This window comes from Musca autumnalis, unplaced genomic scaffold (assembly GCF_047663935.1).
Source record: "Musca autumnalis isolate F117 unplaced genomic scaffold, ASM4766393v1 scaffold_1, whole genome shotgun sequence".
In the NCBI taxonomy this organism is placed as follows: Eukaryota; Metazoa; Arthropoda; class Insecta; order Diptera; family Muscidae; genus Musca; species Musca autumnalis.
The window spans coordinates 236,611,881-236,634,269 of NW_027411644.1; the positions used below are offsets into that span (position 1 = coordinate 236,611,881).

Genomic DNA, 22,389 nt, shown 5'->3' on the forward strand with positions numbered 1-22,389 from the left:
GCATATTAGTCATTTTAATATGTGCCGGCAAGGGTTTTGGAGCTTTTGGGCCATTATCTCCGGAAGTATTGAATTACTCCGGAAAAAATTATACCGTTATAAATGAGGCCGCTAGAACAACTTACTGAAAAAAGAATCAAAATGATGAGAGAGGAGCTCTTAAACTTCATTTTTTTCCAAATTTTGTGTGGGTGTACCCGAAGGAGTAGACCGATATAGTCCATATTCCAACCAGCTATATGATTGAATGAAATAATACGATATGCAAAGCCTGTACCAATCAGAAACTCCCTGCGAGAATTATCTTGCAGATTTGCCATTTTGGATGGTGTAGTCAGGGTTTCTTGGAGCTTTTAGGCCAATATCTCAGGAAGTATGGACTTGCGGAAGAAAAAAATTGTACCGTGGTAAAGGGAGCAGCAAAGGCAACCAGCTGAAAAAAAAAATCAAAACGATCCGAGAGAAGCCGAATTTTGTGTGGGAGGTACCACAAGGAGTGGACCGATATAGTCCACATTCTGGAAGGAATAATACGATGTGCAAAGTTTGGACCAAATCGATTGCTCCCTTCGAGAGTTATCGTTCACACCATTTTACAGAAACATTTTGAACTTTTTTGGGTCAGGCATCCGAAGTGGTGGACCCATAGATAGGGTCCATCTTCGAACATAAACTAAGTTTGGACAAAATATTACGATACACAAAATTTGGTTCGAATCGGTTGATCCGTTCGAGAGTTATCGTGCGCTCCAGCCAGACAGACGGACATGGCTAAATCGACTCCAAATTGTCTGAAACGAAATTTGTCCAAACATACTTGGGGTCTAAAACCGTTATTTCGATGAGGCACATTTTTGGTTGTATCAAAGTCTTTTTATCCTATCTAGCCGAAAGGCTATTTAAAAGAGCTTAGTGATAAGGAAGCTTAGTGACAATAAGTGAATGACAGATCATCGCCAAGGAAACTTTAAATTTTTGAGTGTATGCTTTTGTTCATGTGTAGTGGTGAAATAAGGCTAGGTTTTGGAAATTTTTACTAGAAGGATACGAGAAGTACTAAAAGTTACAAAATTTTTTACCAATTGCATATTTCGAACTGATATAGCTTAAATTTTGAAACTTGGTATGGGAATCGTGGCTGGAAAATGTTGATATAAGGAAATGGTTTTGGAAATTCGTACTTATGTGTACTAAAAGTACTAAGTAGTACAGTAGAGCTGGAATCTTGAATCCTAAAATTTGGAATAAAGATTTCTGTTGAAGTGAAGGATTCAGATGTGGAAGTAGTTTTGGAAATTCGTACCTAAAGTACGAAATACATTTGGTACAATTTGTATTTGGGTGAACTAATAGAGCTAAAATTTGGTATTAAGATTACTGTTGGTGTGTAGGATTGAGATAATTTTCGAAATTCGTACTTAGGTGGACGAAAAGTACTAAATGCTACTATATTTGTAAAAATTTGGATTTGGTTGAACCGATAGAGCTAGAATTCTGAAATTTGGAATTAGGTAGGTGTAGGATTGTGATATGAAGGTAGTTTAAGAAATTCCTACACGCAGAAAAATTTATGTTAGAAATATGTTTGGGTCCAAACAAATATATGTTTGCAACATTTTGTAACATATCTCAATTTGATATGTTTGGGTAAAACATATTTTTTATGTTAGAACATTTTTTTCGTGGGTGGAGAGAGGATGTTCGTCAACGAGAGTAATAACAGTGCTCTCGCGGCTGTGGAATGCTGTTTTATAATAAGGAGTTGTGTGTATTGTATAATAGAAGACGTAGAAGCGAAGAAGGGGGCTTTGGTGGCATGTATGCGTCAAACTCGTGTGTTTCTTGTTTTGTTGTTGTTAACCAACTTAGCTGGCGAAGAAGAAATGATATGAATTATATTTTTTTTTCTTTCTTCAGTGTTTTAGTTGCCTTTGTAGAGTCCAGAACGTAAAGTGAGTGAATAAATCAGTGTTTTAGTAAATTAAATGTCCAATACATTTTATAATTGGAAATTTTTGTAATTGAATCAATAAGGTGAAAGGAAATATTTTATTGGACAAGGAAGAAATCGCATTTAATATTGGTAATTACATACATACTTATGTATATTTGAAATATGGCATATCCATATTTATTTATTACATTACATAATCATTTGATTCTAGATGCCGATTCCCCGCTGATGATTTCAAATATGAGGACAATTTGTTTTATTTCACAACTAAGGAGAAGCGTTCAACTACGTTTCTATATATTTTTCCTTTTTAAAAGTGTGACTATTTACAAATTATTTCAATCAGTTTTTCTTTTATTAAAGTGTGTTATGTATTTCTTTTGAATTTTGTATGTACCTATGTGTTTGTTGTTCTTTTGACTTTCAATAAAAAACCACAACCAGCGTGACAGCTGGAAAATTTCAAAAAGTATCACAAAAAATATAATTTCTGCACAAAAAGTGGCACACATTTTTCTTATTATTAAAAACGGAAAACAATAGGTTCGTTCTCGTACTCAGCAACTTTTCCATTATACAGCTGTCAACTTTAGAAAATTTTTTAATAATTATTACAAATTATCGAGTACACGGACAGGCATAATATAGAAGCTTAACAGAAACAATTCGTTTATAAGTAGTAAGTCCCAATTTTAAGTAGTAAATATCTCTCTGTTTGTAGAAGAGACACTTTAGGGAAATAAAAAAGGAAAAATTTGCATACACTGGCAATTCCTTTGATAATTTTCGAAGTCTACATAGCTTTGAAAACAAAATTTGCCGGAACAGAATTCCTTGTATAAACGCAAGAGGGAAGTTTAAAAGGGAACGAGAAAAATTGCTGCAAGGAAAATGGCTTAATCTAAATCGGGACTAATACACAATATATTAAAAATACACTAAAACACAGTTTCTTTGAACTTCTAAGGGCTAATAACACAAAAATAATATTGAATCACATTTAATTAATAATTGCCTGCAAACTGTTGGTTATTTTCCTTATAATAACGAAGCCATACAACTATTTTTTTCTAATTATACTAAATGCATTATCCGTAGAAGTTCCCACAAAATTATTCCAAGGAAGGTTATGGCACTCTAATGTATAGAAGATGACATTACAAATATCTGCACTTTCTAAGAAGAAAGAGTCTTTAGCCGTTTTGCGAATCAAACTGACTGACTACCATTACCAAACATTTTCGTTCATTCCTATCAACCTAAACCTGGGTTTTACAGATGCAAATATTACATAAAAACAAACGAATAGAAAAACTTGCCGCATGTTGTTAAACAAGTGGCACAGAAGCATCAATGCCGAAAAAAGTGTCAAAATTGATACTTTAGTGGCACAACGGTCACACTGACCACAACATTTGTGTGTATACTATAGAGATAGCCAGTGAGTTCTTACTGAGAGCAAGTGAGCACACATTTTAAAGTGTTTTACATTGAATTTTACGCTCCCTTGCTCTCAGTAAGCGCCCACTGGTGCGTGCATGTGTTTGTTTTTATACCCTCAGCCTTTAGGCCAGTGTTCACCAGCGAGCCCGTACGGAGAGCAACTGAGCATACATTACAGTTTGTTTTGGATTGAAAGTTACAATAATTTGCTCTCAGTAGCAGCTCGCTGGTGAACACTGCTTTAGGCCAGCGACGACCACAGAAATACAACCAAAGCGAAGACATGTATGAACGTATGAGTGAAAAAAGCAACAACCACATTATGTTTTTGTTTGTTTTCATTCATTTACACTGTACGTGAGAGAGAGAAGCAAATGCAAAAACAACTCAGTGGGCGCTATACGATCTAAGCAAAGAAGCTCGTCCCTGCTTTAGGCTAAAGAGGGTATTTACACTTTGATACGACCAAAAATGTGCCTCATCGAAATAATGGTTTTAGACCCCAAGTATGTTTGTAAGATATCCGTTTCAGACAATTTTGAGTAGATCTAGCAATGTCCGTCCGTCTGTCTGTCTGTCGGTCTGGCTGGCTGGTGCGCACGAAAACTCTCGAACGGATCAATCGATTCGGTTCAAATTTTGGGTATCGAAATATTTTGTCCAGATTCGATTTAAGTTCGAAGATGGGTCATATAGGTCCACTCCTTCAGGTACCTCCCCCACAAATGTTCAAAAATTGTCGCAAAACTTGTGCGCACGATAACTCTTGTAGGGAATAACCGATTTGGTCCATACTTTGCACATCGTGTAATTTCTACCAAACTTAGATTAGGTTCCAATATGGACACAATCGGTCCACTTCTTCGGGTACCTCCCACACAAAATTTCGGAAAAGTTCAGTTTAGGACCTGGTCTCGAATCGCTTGGATTTTTGTTTACGCAAGTTGTATTCGCTGTCCCCTATACGATGCTGTAAGTTTCATTAGGGGCAAGTCCATACTTCCTGAGAAAATAGCCTGAAAGTTACAAAAAACCCTATGACACCGTGTATAGTGGTTGGAGCGCAAGATAACTCTCGAACGGATCTGCCGATTCGGTCCAAAATTTGGCCTTCGTAATATTTTGTCCAAACTTAGTTCAAGTTCAAAGATGGGTTATATCGGTTCACTCCCTCCGGTTCCTCCCCCACAGAAGTTCGAAAATGTTCGGAAAATTTGTGCGTACGATAACTCTTGAAGGGAGTAACCGATTTGGTCCATACTTTGCACATTATGAAATTTCTACCAGACTTAGATGAGGTTCCAATATGGACTCAATCGGTAAACTCCTTCGAGTACCTCCCACACAAAATTTCGGAAAAGTTCAGTTTAGGATCTGTTTCGAATCGCCTTGGTTTTTGTTGTACCATCTTGTATCCACTGTCCCATATACGAAGGTACATTCTCATAATATCTACCAGATATAGATCAGGTTCAAATATGGACTATATTTGTCCACTCCATCCCGTACCTCCCACACAAAATTTTGGATAAGTTCACTTTAAGACCTGCTATTGAATCACTTTGATTTTTGTTGAAGCAACTTACATTCGCTGCCTCAATTACGATGGTAAAAGTTGTTTCAGGGCCAAGTCCATACTTCTTGAGAAAACAGCCCGAAGGGTCGGTCCATTCCTTTAAGTACCTTTTCAGCAAAATTTTTGAACTTTAATCCTAAACAACATTTTTGTCGGTTCATACGAGACCAAAATTTTGAAACCCCCTAAATACATAAGTTTTTTGTGAAAAAAGTGTTTCGATTTGCACAGGCTGAGGGTATATCTCTGTCGGCAAAGCCGACTGATACTTTTTTACTTGTTTTTGTGCCTTTTGTGTTTGTATTTTTTTTGCACCCAAACATAAAATTGTTTCCACCCAAACATATCTTTGTTTGCACCCAAACATATATATCTTCGCACCCAAACATTTATTTGTTTGCAGACCCAAACATATATTATGTTTGCGACTGTTGCAAACATATGTATATATGTTTGCTGCAAAATATGTTTGGGACATATGTTAGAGAGACCGTTTTTTCTTTGCGTGTACTTATTGGAGGTTGGCGCGTGTCTTCTCGAAAAAAAAACATGTTTGTGCGTGTCGTGCCGGAATATTTGTCTGTCCGTGAGTGATTGTATTTTTTGTATGACTGGATTTAGCACGATCAGGATGATTGGTCTCGATCGTTCCAAATTTTTGGGTCGATACATTACCTATTAAAAATCGTACTAAACATACTAAACACGAAAATTATTTTTTTTATACAGTGGTGTGAAAAATAATAAGGACACTTCAATCCATAACCAAGATTACATTGAAAACTGACTAAAAAAGTGAAAATTACATTAGTTTATAAAATTTATTGTTTTCTTAAAATGTCAAGAAAAGTATTATAAAAATATTTTGATAGCTTGTAACCATATTTTATTTATCTTTTATATTTTATGCGAATTGTCGTAGTTTGGTGTGTGAAAAATAATAAGGACACTTCATGACATATTTTAATAAGGACCAAACTTGAAAGAAATTAATGCAGGTTTTTACTAAATAATGGTAGATAAAGTGTTTCAGTGTCATTAATACTTTGTAGACGATCCTATGTTTTCTAAAACGGAAGCGCATCGTCTGGGCATCGAGTCGACCAAATTTTGGCACTTGTCTACTGGTATCGCGTCCTACGCAACCTGTATAAGTTGCCAAGGGTCGTCATAATTTGATGGACACTTTCCCCTACTTGATTCTTTAACTTCATTCCACAACATTTTTCAATCGGATTCAAATCAGGAGATTGTATAGGACATTCTAACAACTTAACTTAATTATCCTGGAACACCTTTTTTTATTTTGCCGTCATTTTTGGGTCATTAACCTTGCTGAAGACTCATTTGAGAGGCACACCCCCTTTAGCATACGGAAGAAATATATTTTTCAAAATTTCAATGCAATCTGGTTATATCAAAAACACTTTGAATACTGTATAGAGACCCCACAGCATAGTAAGAAAATGAGACCCACACCATGCTGTTACCTCTGCCATATTAAGCCGCCTTTAGAGTATATTTTGGGTTATATTATTGATTTTTAGGTCTTCAACCCTGATAAACTCCTCTATCGGAACAAAAAAATATATTTGGTTTCATAAGACCAAAGAATGATACGCAATTTTTCTTAGGCCAAGCGATGTGATTTCTAGCAAACTGTATTATTTGCTGAATATTTTTATACCCTACACCACTACGCGGGAAGTGTATAGTTTTTCGATTAAAATGATACTTTTCTGACACTGTGAGCTCTAATGTGGCCACCACAGAGGGTTTTAGGAGTTGTTGATGCGTCAAAATTAATATTTAATTAGTTTTTTTATTTGTAAAGATGTGGTAAAAGGATCTTCTTTTAATCATCGAATAACGCATTTATTATTACAGGTGCAATTTTTGGATTTCTGCTACGACTTTTATCTTTGAAGTTCACTTAGCTGCATCCTCCACCATTGTTTTTAAAGATTCTAAGCTTTTTCTGTAATTTTTCTGTATGAATTTCCTTCTTTACGTAAACATTTAATGATTTCTCGAGTAGCGTGATAACAGTGCGTATTTTTACCCATAATTGCAAAGAAAAACTAAAAAATACCGATAGATCTAACATTTAATGAATAGAAAATAATTAATTTTAAACTTCTACTTACAGGAAAGAATCACAAAAAAATAATATCAATTTATTTTTACTAAAACGAAAAACTGTCCTTATTATTTTTCACAGCAGAAATCACGGATTTTACGGATTATATTTGTTTTGTATAAAAACTAAACAGAAAGAAACCAAAATCATAACGGGATTTCTTATTGCAATACATGCAAATTTTTAAAAACAAATTTCCATCGCAAATTCTTCCATTTTACACATTTTAGGAGCGACCAAAAGTTGTGAATGTCGCTGTCCTTATTATTTTTCACACCACTGTATGTGGTTTTGAAATAAAATTCTACCAAAATTTTCCAAATTTGTTACTAATAAAACTAAAAGCCTTAATTTTTATACCCTCCTTATAATTTCGAGTGTGTAATTAAAATTTTCATTCCATTTGTAGCACATTGGAATATTCACTTCGATGTGATTTTGCACATTTATTTGTAGATCGAATTCCGTCACACATTCCAAATTTCTTTGAAATCGGACATACATATATAGCGTGTTTGGTGTGTCAAATACATGAAATCGGCCGAACATGGGGTTTATGGGAGTCTGGACCGATTTTCACCAAAAGCAAAAGCGTTCTTCCAATGGCTAAAAAATGATATTCCCCAATTTCAGCTGAATAGGACAATAAATGCGACCTGTAGTATGATCACAAAAATACATGCACAGGCGAACGGACGTTGTACATGGTGTAAGGTTTTAAAAGCGCTATATATTCATACCCTTCCCCATAATATTTAGGATATAATTACATTTGTCACTCCGTTTGTAACACACCGTCTTTTCGTCTGTCCGTCCGTCTGTTAAAATAGAGCAATTTTTAGACCCTCAGCATTTTTGCTAACGAGGGTATATGAGTAAAGGACAAAAAAACTTAGTTTCCATGAAGCCAAAGTTTGCACTTGTATAATACGCGAACTATTGATAAAATTAAGTGTTTTTGCTCAAAAATTTAGCAACCAAATTTAATTTGCGTGGAAGTTATGACCGCGTAAATGAATAAACATCACATCATAAACAGTTTGAATTTTATTAAACCAATTTTTTGTAATTCTTTCTTATTTTCCGCGAAAATGTAAAATTTTTTTACTAAAGTTATGGAACCTCAGTAATCATATAGTACGTTGGAAGTTATTAATTAACAGTACTTCTCTATATAATGAGTAGCGATTTTTTAAGACTTTTTCTTATTATCAGAATTTAAACCGTAATAATTCTTGCGCGCAATAACCGAAATTAGTATCTCGAGCAGATTTGAGAATGGGAATCTTTTCTCAATCCATGTACCAAAAATCATTCATGTAGCTTAAAAAATTTTTTAAATTTTTTTTCGATGGAAAACTAAAAACTGTTGTCTTTTCTCCATATACACATTCATGCGGGCAAAATGTGCATCATCGAAATAATCGTTTTAGACCCGAAATCCGTTGCAGATAATTTGGAGTTGATTTAGCCATGCCCGTCCTTCTGTTTATCTGGCTGGAGCTCACGATGACTCTCGAACTGATAAACCGATCCAACCGAACCGGTCCAAAATTTGGCTTTTGTAATATTTTGTCCAAACTTAGTTTAAGTTTAAAGATGGATTATATCGATCTACTCCTTCCGGTACCTCCCCCACAAAAGTTCGAAAAAATTCGTAAAATTTGTGCGCACGATAGCTCTTGAAGGGAGTAACCGATTTGGTCCATGCTCTGCACATCGTGAAATTTCTTCCAGACTTAGATGAGGTTCCGAAATGGACTTAATCGGTTCTGTCCCACACAAAATTTCGGAAAAATTCAGTTTAGGACCTGTTCTCGAATCGCTTTGATTTTTGGCGTAACAACTTGTATCCTCTGCACAAGTTTCAAGTCCATACTTCCTGAGCAAATAGCCTGAAAGGTGCAAAAAATAACCCTATGACACCGTGTGTAGTGTTTGGAGCGAAAGATAACTCTTGCACAATACCTATTTTAGTAAGTGCCGGAAGGTTTTGATGCTTGGACCACTATCTCAGGAAGTATTTACTTACTCCGGAAAAAGATTGTACCGTTGAAAATGAGGCCGCTAAAACAACCTACTAAAAAGAATCAAAACGATGCGAGAGGAGCTCTTAAATTTCATTTTTTCGAATTTTGTGTGGGAGGTACCCGAAGGAGTGCACCGATATAGTCCATATTCCAACCCGACGGATGAAATAATATGATGTCACAGTCTACACAAATCAAAAACTCCCTGCGAGAATTACTTGTGGATTTGCCATCTTGGTTGGTGCCGCCGCGGTTTCTTGGAACTTATAAGACAATATCTAAGGAAGTATGGACTTGTGCAAGAAAAAAAATTGTACCGTCGTAAAGGGAGCCGCAAGGACAACTTACTGAAACAAAACGATCCGAGAGGAGCTTCTAAACTTCGCTTTCATTGGGGTCTAAAACCGTTATTTCGGTGAGGCACATTTTTGGTCGTATCAAAGTGTATATACCCTTTCTAGCCTAAAGGCTGAGTGTATAAAAATAATTCAGTTTAACCAAAAATATACTTCTACAACTTCTTTATTTGATTTGTACCAATATAATGCAAGAATCTACAACATTTTACTACGATAACATTTTTTCCTTTCGAAAAAAAAAACATTTAAAATTGTAAAGAAAATTCTTTTCTTTTCATTTCATAGAATTTTTTCACAAAAATATAATTTCAAAGTGGTTTATGCGGTACCTTATTTTAATACATAATAAACGTTATTTTATAATTTTTCTTTTTTGAGAAAAAAGAAAAAAGTCATAACCCTAATGTGCATACGAGTATAATTACCTAATTCCCCTTTTTTTCTTTCTATTTTCAGGTGAAAATATTGCCGATAATGGTGGAATACGACAAGCATTTCATGCCTACAAAAAATGGCTACAAGATAATCCCGAAGATGCCAAAGATGAATATTTACCGGGAATTGATATGACGGGAGAGCAATTATTCTTCCTAAATTTCGGTCAAGTGTGGTGTGGTGCTATGCGGCCCGAAGCTGTGCGCAATAAACTCAATACAGCCATCCATAGTCCTGGTAAATTTAGAGTAATAGGAACATTATCCAATTCCGTTGATTTTGCCAAAGAGTTCAACTGTCCATTGGGTTCACCCATGAATCCACTCAACAAATGTAGTGTGTGGTAGAAGAAATTTGAAATTTAGTTAAGGTTTACAGGTAAAACAAATGAGCAATTTATAAAAAGGTATCTTAAGATACACATGTGTATTCTTTTTGCAGCATTTAAAACTGATATCATCTACTATGCAATACTTCAACCAGCCGTTAAATTCAAAACAATCAAGCTTTGTTTTGAAGAATGAACAAAAAAACACACCACAATCATCACCAACATCATCCCAATCCGTATCATCCATACTTAAAGCCATGCGAGTTCGTTCTAATTGTCATAGGATTTTTTTTGTTTTGCTGTTAAAATGGAAATTGAAGTGTTTGGCTCTCGTGTTGGACTGCCGAGGTTGAATTTTCATTTAAATTGTCAATTTAAATTGGTTGCTGTCTACTGCCTTTGCTGCTGATGCTTGACGACGGCAATGATGACAACGACGATGATGATGATGGCACCAGTGCTGTTGATGTCTGTTAAGTTCTCATTCAACCGCATATCGAAATAAAAAAATCTCTCCATGTGTAAGTATAAATCATTTTTACGAGGGGTATATGATAATTATAAACTTGTCCAGGGGAAATTTGTTATAAAGCATTAAATATATAGAGAAACCCGAGGGCAAATAATCTTGCCTTAAAATTCGTCTAAGAATTTTATTATTCTTTGAGCCTCAATTCTTCTTAAATTGGGTTTATTGCCCAAATTTATAATCCAAAATAATACGAAACCTCTTTTCCAAATTGTTGTAGTTGTTGTTGTTGTTTTGTAAACGCTATGCTGTCGCCACTTCATCATCTCTAACCCATTAATGTAATGGAGTTGCGTTGGTTATTCATTCATTCAGTCATTCATCAATTAATTTCCCCTTCTATATGCCGTGCTTCTCAATTAGACTGCGTTCTAGTGGTGCGTGCGTGCTATCATTTGTCATTGTTTTAGACTCTTGAATCCATAACAAGTGAACATGATAGCATTACACTACAATGTACACATGTTTGTATGTATGTGTGATGCTGTTGCAATATTACTCACTGAAAAATACAACTGCAGAAATCATGTCATTTCTCAGCAAGGAAGAAAGGAAAAATGCAATATGTATTGTGTTAACAATTAGGCCATTACAACTTGAATATTAACAAACCAGACGGATTACTCGTATTAGTATTTCTAAGAAGTAAGGAAATGATACAGCCGGGATGGCGTCGCCTATGTTCTACCCTACACCACTACTCTTCTTTTAGGGAGATATTCGCCACCCTTTTATACCAAATGACTTCAATCCCACGGCGGCGGGTTGTCCGATACCGGATTGACCCGGAATCACACAAAATCCGTGTGAAGGCCAGCGGCTACAACCTCGGTATACACATGTTTGTATTTGTTTCATTTTTCTGTGTTGAGAGCATAATATCCCGGTATGCCTGCTCCTGATTGTCTTGGTCCGCGCCAGGACGGAGAAAAGCCCAGGACCAATATGGATGTGCTCTGTTTGCCACATCCGCATCCACCACACTCACCCTTTGGTGAGATGCACTAGATGCCGGGAGTGGGTCGATGCGAGAGAATACGATATGCTACTATGCTGCGCGAACACAAACGCCGCACTTTCAGCAATCAAGGAAAAGACAATTGGCCGAGTTTCAGAGAGTTGCCCAACATTTGTGATGTTCGGGTAGCAGAAAGATCGGGATTGGCAAATGAGCGTGATGAACTTTATCGTGTTAACCCCAGTGACACCAGAGTCAGACAGCTGACACTGGAACATAGGCGGAACAAGTGGTTGCAACCTTGTAACTCTCGAACCCTGGAAAGAAGGATGATTGGGCCTCAGAGACATTTGGCGACGTTACGCTGACTAATCCGAAAGTTATTTTAATCAACAGATTGTCAAGCACCCCGGGATTGACAGGTGCATCGCATCAGATCTTTTCCTGCCGAGGATGAACCACCACAATTTACAATGGATGATGTTGCGAATGTCAGGAACGCTAAATCATGTAAAGGGTTGGCCCTAATGGAATCTCCATGGTAATGCTGAAACAGCTTAATGAGCCCGGAGTCGAGAAGTGAAACAGGTACTTCCCCAAGCCTGGGTTATATCCCCGGAACTGTTTAACCTCTACCTCTCCTGTATGCTGCCCTGAGAAGTGCAACAAGATGCCTCCTCTTGTCTTCAGTGGTCCATCTACATGAGGAGACAAAGAATCTTTCGGTACAGCAACACAATGATATGCTTTCGTTGCAATACCTGATCGGGTGACCCATCCCAATTGCCTTATGGTGGATAGACTCCGCCCATTCAGGCAGGTCAAGGAAAATCTTCATAATCTCATACAAGAGGTCCAACGTTACGAGAGAGAACATCTAGATCAACAAGCATATCAAGCGGTTTTGAATAACATTCATACGGACGTTGTTACAGATGCTCAAATACGCTCGGGCAAGGATGGATGACCATGTACAAAACATCTGCCCAGGATGCGGCACAGGCCCGCACAACCCACGACACCTTTCAACTGCCCTGCCCCATTATTTAGGGCAACTTATTTGTTTGGTCGCAAACAAATATTTGTTTATATGAAATATAAATACAAACCTCAAATCCACAAAAATATACACACATTTATGAACGGTATTGGTTTTTCTTTTATTGAAATGCATAGAAATGCCATACACACAAGCAACAACAGACGCGTAGATACATACAAAATTCCAAATAAAACAAATAGTGTAAATATTTTCGAAAGAACAACAAATAAAAACTTTTAATTATAAAATATGGAAACATCGTGGAACGCTACTTGCTAGTTGCAAAAAAACACATTCTCCTCAAAATGTAAATCATCAACAAGAAATCGGTATATGAAATCAAATTATTATATAATGTAACACAAAACACTGATTTATTCACTCACTTTACCGTCTTTACTCAACGACTGCCTTGGGGAAACTGAAGAAAAAATAATAACTCATACCATTTTCTGATTTTCCTCTTTGCTTGCTAGGTTGGTTAATGTAACAGAAAAAGTGACTAAAATATGGAAACATCGTGGAACGCTACTTGCTAGTTGCAAAAAAACACATTCTCCTCAAAATGTAAATCATCAACAAGAAATCGGTATATGAAATCAAATTATTATATAATGTAACACAAAACACTGATTTATTCACTCACTTTACCGTCTTTACTCAACGACTGCCTTGGGGAAACTGAAGAAAAAATAATAACTCATACCATTTTCTGATTTTCCTCTTTGCTTGCTAGGTTGGTTAATGTAACAGAAAAAGTGACTGCTTGTGGATGAATAAATCGCAACAACAACAAAGAGTGGAATACACGTGTTTGGCCGTTTATCGCATACACACCACCAAAGCAAAAACAAACTTTTTTTCCCTCCCGTCGTCGCTTCTACGTCTTCTATTGCACCATACACAACACAGCTCTTTATTATAAAATAAGCCAGAGCCCTGTTGATACGCTCTTTGACAAAAATCCACTTTCCACCCATAAAAAATATGTTCTAACATAAAAAATATGTTGGTACCCAAACAAATAAAATTGAGATACATATATTACAAAATGTTGCAAACATATATTTGTTTGCAATCAGCTCCAAGCATATATTTGTTTGGATGCAAACATATTTCTAACATATATTTTTCTGTGTGTGGGTATAAGCATGCTATAGAGGCGACTCCGTACTGATTATAGCCTTTTTACTTTTTTTATACCCTACACCACACTGTGGTAAGGGGTATTATGTGTTAGTGCATGCATAAGGAAAAGAGATAGACCCATATTTCCTTCTAGGGGTATGCATAGAATCACTTTCTGACTCGATTTATGCATGTACGTCCGTCCGTCCGTTCGCATCGTACACGTCGCATTTGTTGCCCGATTTGGCTGAAAATTTTTTTAGCCGTCGGAAGAACGCAATTGCCTTTGGTGAAAATCGGTTAAGATTTGGATATAGCTCCAATATATATTTTCGTCCGATTTGAGGTATTTGATGCATCAGACACGCTATATCTGTCCAATTTTGATGAAATTTGGAATTTATGACGGAATTAGGTCTATAAATAAATGTACCAAATTATATCGAAATCGGGTCAGATTTGGATATAGCTCCCATATATATATATATATATATATATATATATATATATATATATATATATACAGGGACGTACGCAGGGGTGGGGGGCACGGGGAGCCCGAGCCCCCCCCGAAATGGTTTGGTCGAACAAAATTTATTAAGCTACTGTAACTAATTATTAAATTTTTTTCTTTGTCATAAACATTTTTTATGTTAGGAGATTTCAAATGAAAACTTATATATCTATCTTATATATATGAAGTTTCTGTACAGAAAATGTACATCAATTCAAGTTATGTAAGATTTTTTTTCAAATTTTTTGTTTGTATACTCCTTTTGGGAGAAACTTCCAATGAAATATGAATTACGTCTTCATGCCACATCATTCCACTATTAAATACGAATTCTGTAATGAATATGCTCCATATTTGTTATGTCTTATTCAAGCTATATTGAGGTCTCGAGGCTTTACACTCATCCTGAATCCAAAATAAGTATTGTGGGAATGGAAGTGCATGAAAAATGTCTATTGGACAAAATGTATGAAGCGTTCTTCGTGGACTATATTTTGAAAGCCAATTAGAAATTTGTTTCGCTGCCTTCACCAACATTTTTTTTACTTGTTGCTAAACTAGAGGAGAACATTATGAAGAAAAATGAATTTGTGTTCGTCAAAAACTGCTAAAATCTGCTATATGTAGCATACTCACTTGCATTTTTTCCCTATAATTGCACATATCGCTCATTTATATTTCAAAAAATCAAGTTTCGAGAACAACGCGTTTTAAGTTGCGGAATGAAATTTGACTTCCCAACTTAAAAAGGTTAAAACACAAAAAATAAAATAACTATTGGGATCATCTTTTGTACAGATCTTGCCAAATATTCGTGCTTAATTTCTGTGCAAGATCAAGCATGATTCGAATTGTTTTAGTGCTTTATAACCTCAAAAAACCTTTTTGTTGATTTATGCCAAACTCCTAGAAAACAAATAACTCGTTGATTTTTAGAGATATCAACATGAAAATTTGACACAAGGTAAAATAGAAGTCGTAGAAAAAATAGAAATTGCTAACTCAAAAACCCGTTTTGAGTTATGCCACTCTTTGAGTAAATGAGCGATATGTTTGGACGGACAGCCCGTCCGTCTGTATCTCAGTTTTCTGGCAGGCTGGAGCGCATGATAACTTTCAAACGGATCAACCGATTTGATCAAAGTTTTGGATCTCTTAAAGAAAAAAATTTCGCTAAAATGGTAGTAATCAATTCGATTTGAACTTTGCACATAGCAGTATTTCTTCCAGAAATATATCGAACCCAAAATTGATTATATCGGTCCAGTTATTCAAATAATTTTTTTTTCCAAATGTACAACAACTTCGTCCCTCTCAAAATTCAACATAAGTGCAGCTTAAGACTGATCCTTTGGACTTTTTTGACATTTGTAGTCTTGTTTACTGCGATATCAAATTTTGAGGGGGAAAGTCCATGCTTCAAAGCTCTAAATACTACGGAGACCAACTAAAATGGCTTGTGGGCGCAGTAACTATTCATAGATGAGAAAAAACAAAAAAAAAATCGCCGGAGGAATTTTCAAATAAATCGCGATCAAAGTACACATTTTTTTGGGTTATTTTAGGTTTTCATGGTTTTGCGTGAGAACGACAAGTCCTATCGAAATGGGACTAAAGAAAATGTTAAAGAGGATTTTCACTGATACAACATTTTCCTTAGTTGCCTTTCGATAGGATTGCCGCTTCCAGCAAAATCCTGAAAATCTAAAATGAACCTAAAAATGTTAACTTTGACCGCGATTTATTTAAAAACCCCTCCATCTATTTTCCCAGGTGTAAGCCGTTTTCAACTAAAGTTAGTTAAGGCCACCATACATGGCATTGTTTTATAAGGAGGCGATACAGTCAGCGCATTGTCCCAATTTGAACTTTTATATCTCAAAAATGGTAAAACTTAGGAAAAATTAGTAAAGGCCAATCTTGTAGAGAATTTTTACAGCTACAACATTTGTTAGTCCCATTACGATAGGACTTGCAATTTCCAAGCAAAACCGTGAAAACCTAAAAGACACCTAAAGATGTGAACTTTGACCGCGATTTATTTAAAAATCCATCCAGCGATTTTTTTCTTGTTTTTGGATTTTTCTCATCTATGAACATTGTAGTTTCAGAAACTGCAAAAACTTCCCAAGTGTAAGCACCTTTCAATTAAAGTTAGTTAAGGCGTTCTTTAACATTATACCAAAAGTAAAGAATGCAGCCGGAACAACAATCATGAAAATTTTCGACTTATATTATTTTGTCACGACTTAGCTAGAGTTTGCCAATTGGTTTCTGAGATATTTGATCGACCATGCTGGGGTTTAGTCCAAACATGAGTTTTGTAGTCTCAAACAGTACTCTGAGAAGGATTTGGAGTCTATGAATCGTAGTCTGTATCGTCCGTTTTTAAATTTCTAAAGTTTTTAATTAATCAAATTTGGTGTTTTTATATATATAGTTTATTCTTAGGTTATCGACACAATAGCTAGATATAGAAGTCCAATCTGTGCTCGCAGATTCGTGTTATTCTTCTTTTTAAAGGTAATTCGATATGTAATTAAAAAAATGAGGCGTTATGTTCCGGTCGAACTATACCCCTATACCCCATAACTCCTGTATAACTCAATTCGTCCCACTCGCGAATATAGTTAAGTAGGGATTGGATTAAAACGTGGATATATTTTAACCACTTTCTGCATGGAGGCTCTTTCACAAAAAGGAATCCCAAAATCTGTATTACAGCTGATATTCTCAAAATTAGATTAAGAGCTTTGAAATACTGAAAATCTTGCGATAGCAGAAATAATGGCAATTCTCTGTACTTTTAAAATTCTGGGATATACCAAAACGTTGACCTATATTTATACCCTCAGCCTTTAGGCTAAAGAGGGTATTTACACTTTGATACGACCAAAAATGTGCCTCATAGAAATAATGGTTTTAGACCCCAAGTATGTTTGTACGATATCCGTTTCAGACAATTTTGAGTAGATCTAGCAATGTCCGTCCGTCTGTCTGTCTGTCTGTCTGGCTGGCTGGTGCGCACGATAACTCTCGAACGGATCAATCGATTCGGTTCAAATTTTGGGTATCGAAATATTTTGTCCAGATTCGATTTAAGTTCGAAGATGGGCCATATAGGTCCACTCCTTCAGGTACCTCCCCCACAAATGTTCAAAAATTGTCGCAAAACTTGTGCGCACGATAACTCTTGTAGGGAATAACCGATTTGGTCCATACTTTGCACATCGTGTAATTTCTACCAAACTTAGATGAGGTTCCAATATGGACTCAATCGGTCCACTACTTCGGGTACCCCCCACACAAAATTTCGGAAAAGATCAGATTAAGACCTGGTCTCGAATCGCTTTGTTTTTTGTTTACGCAAGTTGTATTCGCTGTCCTCTATACGACGCTGTAAGTTTCATTAGGGGCAAGTCCATACTTCCTGAGAAAATAGCCTGAAAGTTACAAAAAACCCTATAACTCCGTGTGTAGAGGTTGGAGCGCAAGATAACTCTCGAACGGATCTGCCGATTCGGTCCAAAATTTGGCTTTCGTAATATTTTGCCCAAACTTAGTTCAAGTTCAAAGATGGATTATATCGGTCCACTCCTTCCGGTACCTCCCCCACAAAAGTTCGAAAATGTTCGGAAAATTTGTGAGTACGATAACTCTTGAAGGAAGTAACCGTTTTTTTCCATACTTTGCACATTATGAAATTTCTACCAGACTTAGATGAGGTTACAATATGGAGTCAATCGGTAAACTCCTTCGAGTACCTCCTACACAAAATTTCGGAAAAGTTCAGTTTAGGACCTGCTCTCGAATCGCCTTGGTTTTTGTTGTAACATCTTGTATTCACTGTCCCCTATAGGAAGGTACAAGTTTCCTCAGGGGTAAGTCCATACTTTCTGAAAAAATAGCCCGAAGGGTGTAAAAACCCCCTATTGCACCCCCATTGTCTATGTCGGTCCAACTTTTCCTTTAAGTACCTTTTTTGTGTGCTTTCATTTTTGTGGGTTCATACGACAAAAATTTTGAGACCCCCTAAATACATAAGTTTTTTGTGAAAAAAGTGTTTCAATTGCACAGGCTGAGGGTATATCTCTGTCGGCAAAGCCGACTGATACTTTTTTACTTGTTTTTAATCATATAGGTCCAAAATACTGAAAACGGGGCGCAACTTTTATATGGCGACTATACCAATCGTGGTTTCAATTTCAAATCTAAATATCTTATATTTAACTTATATTTAATACTCTGTAAAAAGTTAAAATTGTATCCTTAATATTGTGATCTTTCTCTACTGAATTTGTATACTTTGTGTCAATATTTCATATAAAATCAACAGCAAAACCTTAAAAAAGGCTATACGTAACCCTACACACCATTTTCAATTTTCATGATTTTTGGTCAAGTTGGGCCCCCGCCGAAATGAAATCCTGCGTACGTCCCTATATATATATATATATATATATATATATATATATATATATATATATATATATATATATATATATATAAAAGAGCAGTGAGGTGAGGTATTCACTGACTGACTGACTGACTGACTGATTCATCAACGCCCTGGCGAAACGGCTGAAGCTAGAAAGTTGAAATTTTGGGTGTAGGTTGCTGTTGGTGTGTAGGGGTGAGATAAGGCTGGGTTTTTGGAAATTCTACCTAGAAGTGTACGAAAAGTACTAAATATGGTATCCTTTGTATTAGGCAAACGGTAAGAGCTAGAATTCTGAAATTTGGAATGAAGGTAACTGATGGAGAGCTAGAAAGATGTACCAAAGGGTTTTTAGAAATTCGACCTCTAAGCGTACGGAAAGTACTAAAATTTACAAAATTTAGTACCAATTGTATATTTTGAACGGATATAGCTTGAATCATGGAATTTGTCATGGAAATCAAGGTTGGGAAGTGGTGTTGATGTAATTAAATGTTTTTGGAAAATCGTACTAATGTGTACGAAAAGTACTAAATGATACTAAATTTAGTACAAATTATATTTGGGAACTGGAATCCTGAAATTTGGAATTAAGATTACTGTTGAAGTGTATGATTGAGACATGAGGGTGATTTTGGAAATTCGTACTTATGTGTACGAAAATGACTAAATGGTACTAAATTTAGTACAATTTGGATTTGTGTGAACGGATGGAGCTGGAATCCTGAAATTTGAAATTACGGTCAATTGTGTAGAGTAACGAAGAAAACTTTTTGGAAATTCGAACTATAAGTGCAGAAAAGTACTAAATGGTCCAACATTTAGTACAATTTGGATTTGGGTGAATGGATAGAGCTGGAATACAGACATTTGGAATGAGGGTCACTGATAAAGAGTAACAATGAAAGGTTTTTGAAAATTCCAACTATAAGGGTACGAAAAGTACTAAATGGTACTAAATTTAGTACAATTTTGATTTAGGTGAACGGATTGAGCTGGAATACAGACATTTGGAATGGGGGTTACCGATGAAGAGTAACAATGAAAGGTTTTTGTAAATTCGAACTATAAGGGTAAAAGTACTAAATGGTACTAAATTTAGTACAATCTGGATTTGGGTGAACGGATATAGCTGGAATCCTGAAATTTGGAATGAGGATCACTAATGAAGAGTAAAAATGAAAGATTTTTGGAATTAGAACTGTAGGTGTACGAAAAGTAATAAATGGTACTAAATTTAGTACAATTTGGATTTGGGTGAACGGATATAGCTGGAATCCTGAAATTTGTAATGAGGGTCACTGATGGAGAGTAACAAAGAAAGGTTTTTAGAAATTCGAACTATAAGTGCACGAAAAGTACTAAATGGTATTAAATTTAGTACAATTTGGGTTTGGGTGAACGGACAAACAAACATTTGGAATGAGGGTCACTGATGAAGAGTAACAATGAAAGGTTTTTGGAAATTCGAACTATAAGGATACGAAAAGTACTAAATGGTACTAAATTTAATACAATTTTGATTTGGGTGAACTGATTGAACTGGAATACAGACATTTGGAATGAGTGTCACTGATGAAGAGTAACAATGAAGGTTTTTGTAAACTCGAACTATAAGGGTACGAAAAGTACTAAATGGTACTAAATTTTGTACAATTTGGATTTGGATGAACGGATAGAGCTGGAATCCTGAAATTTGAAATTAGGGTCAGTGGTGGAGAGTAACAAAGAAAGGTTTTTGTAAATTCGAACTATAAGTGCACGAAAAGTTCTAAATGGTACTAAATTTAGTACAATTTGGATTTGGGTGAACGGATTGAGCTTGAATCCTGAAATTTGTAATGAGGGTCACTGATGGAGAGTAACAAAGAAAGGTTTTTAGAAATTCGAGCTATAAGTGCACGAAAAGTACTAAATGATACTAAATTTAGTACAATTTGGATTTGGGTGAAGGGATAGATCTGGAATCCTGAAATTTGGAATGAGAATCACTGTTGAAGAGTAAAAATGAAAGGTTTTTGGAATTCGAACTAAACTTATACGAAAAGTACTAAATAGTACTAAATATAGTACAATTTAAATATGGGTTAACGAATAGGGCCGGAATCCTGAAATTTGGAATGGGGGTCACTGATTAAGAGTAAGAAAGATGTACCAAAGGTCGAAAAGTCCTAAATGGTAGTGAGTTTAGTATGATTTGGATTTGAAGAGCTGGAATCCTGAAATTTGGAACTAAGATTACTGTTAGAATATAGATTTGAGATATGGAGGAAGCTTTGGAAAATGGTACTAATGCGAACGAAGCAGTACTAACTGGTACGGAATTCGCTGTATTTGCGTGAACAGATTACTGTTGGAGTGAGGATTGAGGTAGTTTTGGAAATTCATACTTATGGAAAAGTGCTAAATGGAACTACATTGGCTATAAATTGGGGTTAGGTGAACGGATAGAGCTGAGATATCAAAGTACATTTTGGAAAATCGTGTACGAAAAGTGCTAAATGGTACAAAATTTGGTACCTTTTGGTATTTGCTATATGATAGAGAATTTTGTACAATTTGTGACTTTGTAAAGGGTAGAACTGGAATTTTGAAATTCGGTACTAGATTAGCAATTGGTGTTTAGAGTGGAGGTAGGGAGGAGGTTTTGAAAATTCGTACTTATTTATACAAAAAGTACTAAATAGTACTATAATGGGTTTCAGGAGAACAGATAAAGCTGGAAAAGTGCATTGGGGTTAGGATATATGTTGAATATTAGGAAGTAATCTTTTAAAATACACTAAGTCGAGAGGTACCGTTATATGGGGATATACGAAAAGGTGGATTTTTATGGTCATTTTGGAGTTTTATGGCCATTTTGAATGCCGAAAATTTAACAGACCTATTCGGGTTCTGGGCGAAACCGCTAAAGCTAGAACCGTGCATTGTAAATGTGCGTGATTGTTGTTGTGAAGGCGTGAGATAAAGTTTAGTGTTTGGAAATTCGTACTGAAAGAGAATGCTGTGTTAGTGAAAGGTTAAAACCAGGAGTCAAATCTGAAATTTGCAATATGATACGTAGTTTTGGAAATTCGAAATAAAAAATATGGTAGTTGTGTAGGGATGCGATATTTCAGATTTTTTTCTTCTGACTACAATCGAAAAAAATATTGGTAATAAAAATAGGTCTTAGTACAACAGAATCTCCAGTATTCACCATTCCCGTATTAAATATTGTTTATATATATTTTGTTCCCTTTCCGCATACGAAGTAGCGGGCATTTGCTAGTATATATATATATTCCGGCTGGTTTGAGGTATTTGATGTACCAAACACGCCATATCCACCCGATTTTGATGAAATTTGAAATACGTGACGGAATTCGGTCTATAGATAAATGTGCCAAATAATATCGAAATCGGTTCAGATTTGGATATAGCTTCCATATATATTTTCGGCCGATTTGAGGTATTTGATGCACCAAACACGCCATATCTGCCCGATTAGGTTTATAGATAAATATGCCAAA

The 22,389-nt window shown here is 35.7% G+C and overlaps 1 protein-coding gene across 3 annotated transcripts in view; it reads left to right on the top strand.

Moving 5' to 3' along the window:
• Positions 1-22,389, top strand: part of Nep4 (M13 family metallopeptidase neprilysin 4) — a 66,069-nt gene that overhangs the window by 42,772 nt on the left and 908 nt on the right. For all 3 annotated transcript variants that reach the window (XM_073960547.1, XM_073960548.1, XM_073960546.1), the window contains 2 exons: positions 9,959-10,315; positions 10,379-10,789. In XM_073960547.1, the coding sequence (XP_073816648.1) occupies positions 9,959-10,284 (326 nt within the window). In that variant the 3' untranslated portion in view covers positions 10,285-10,315; positions 10,379-10,789. The remainder of the gene's footprint in view (positions 1-9,958; positions 10,316-10,378; positions 10,790-22,389) is intronic.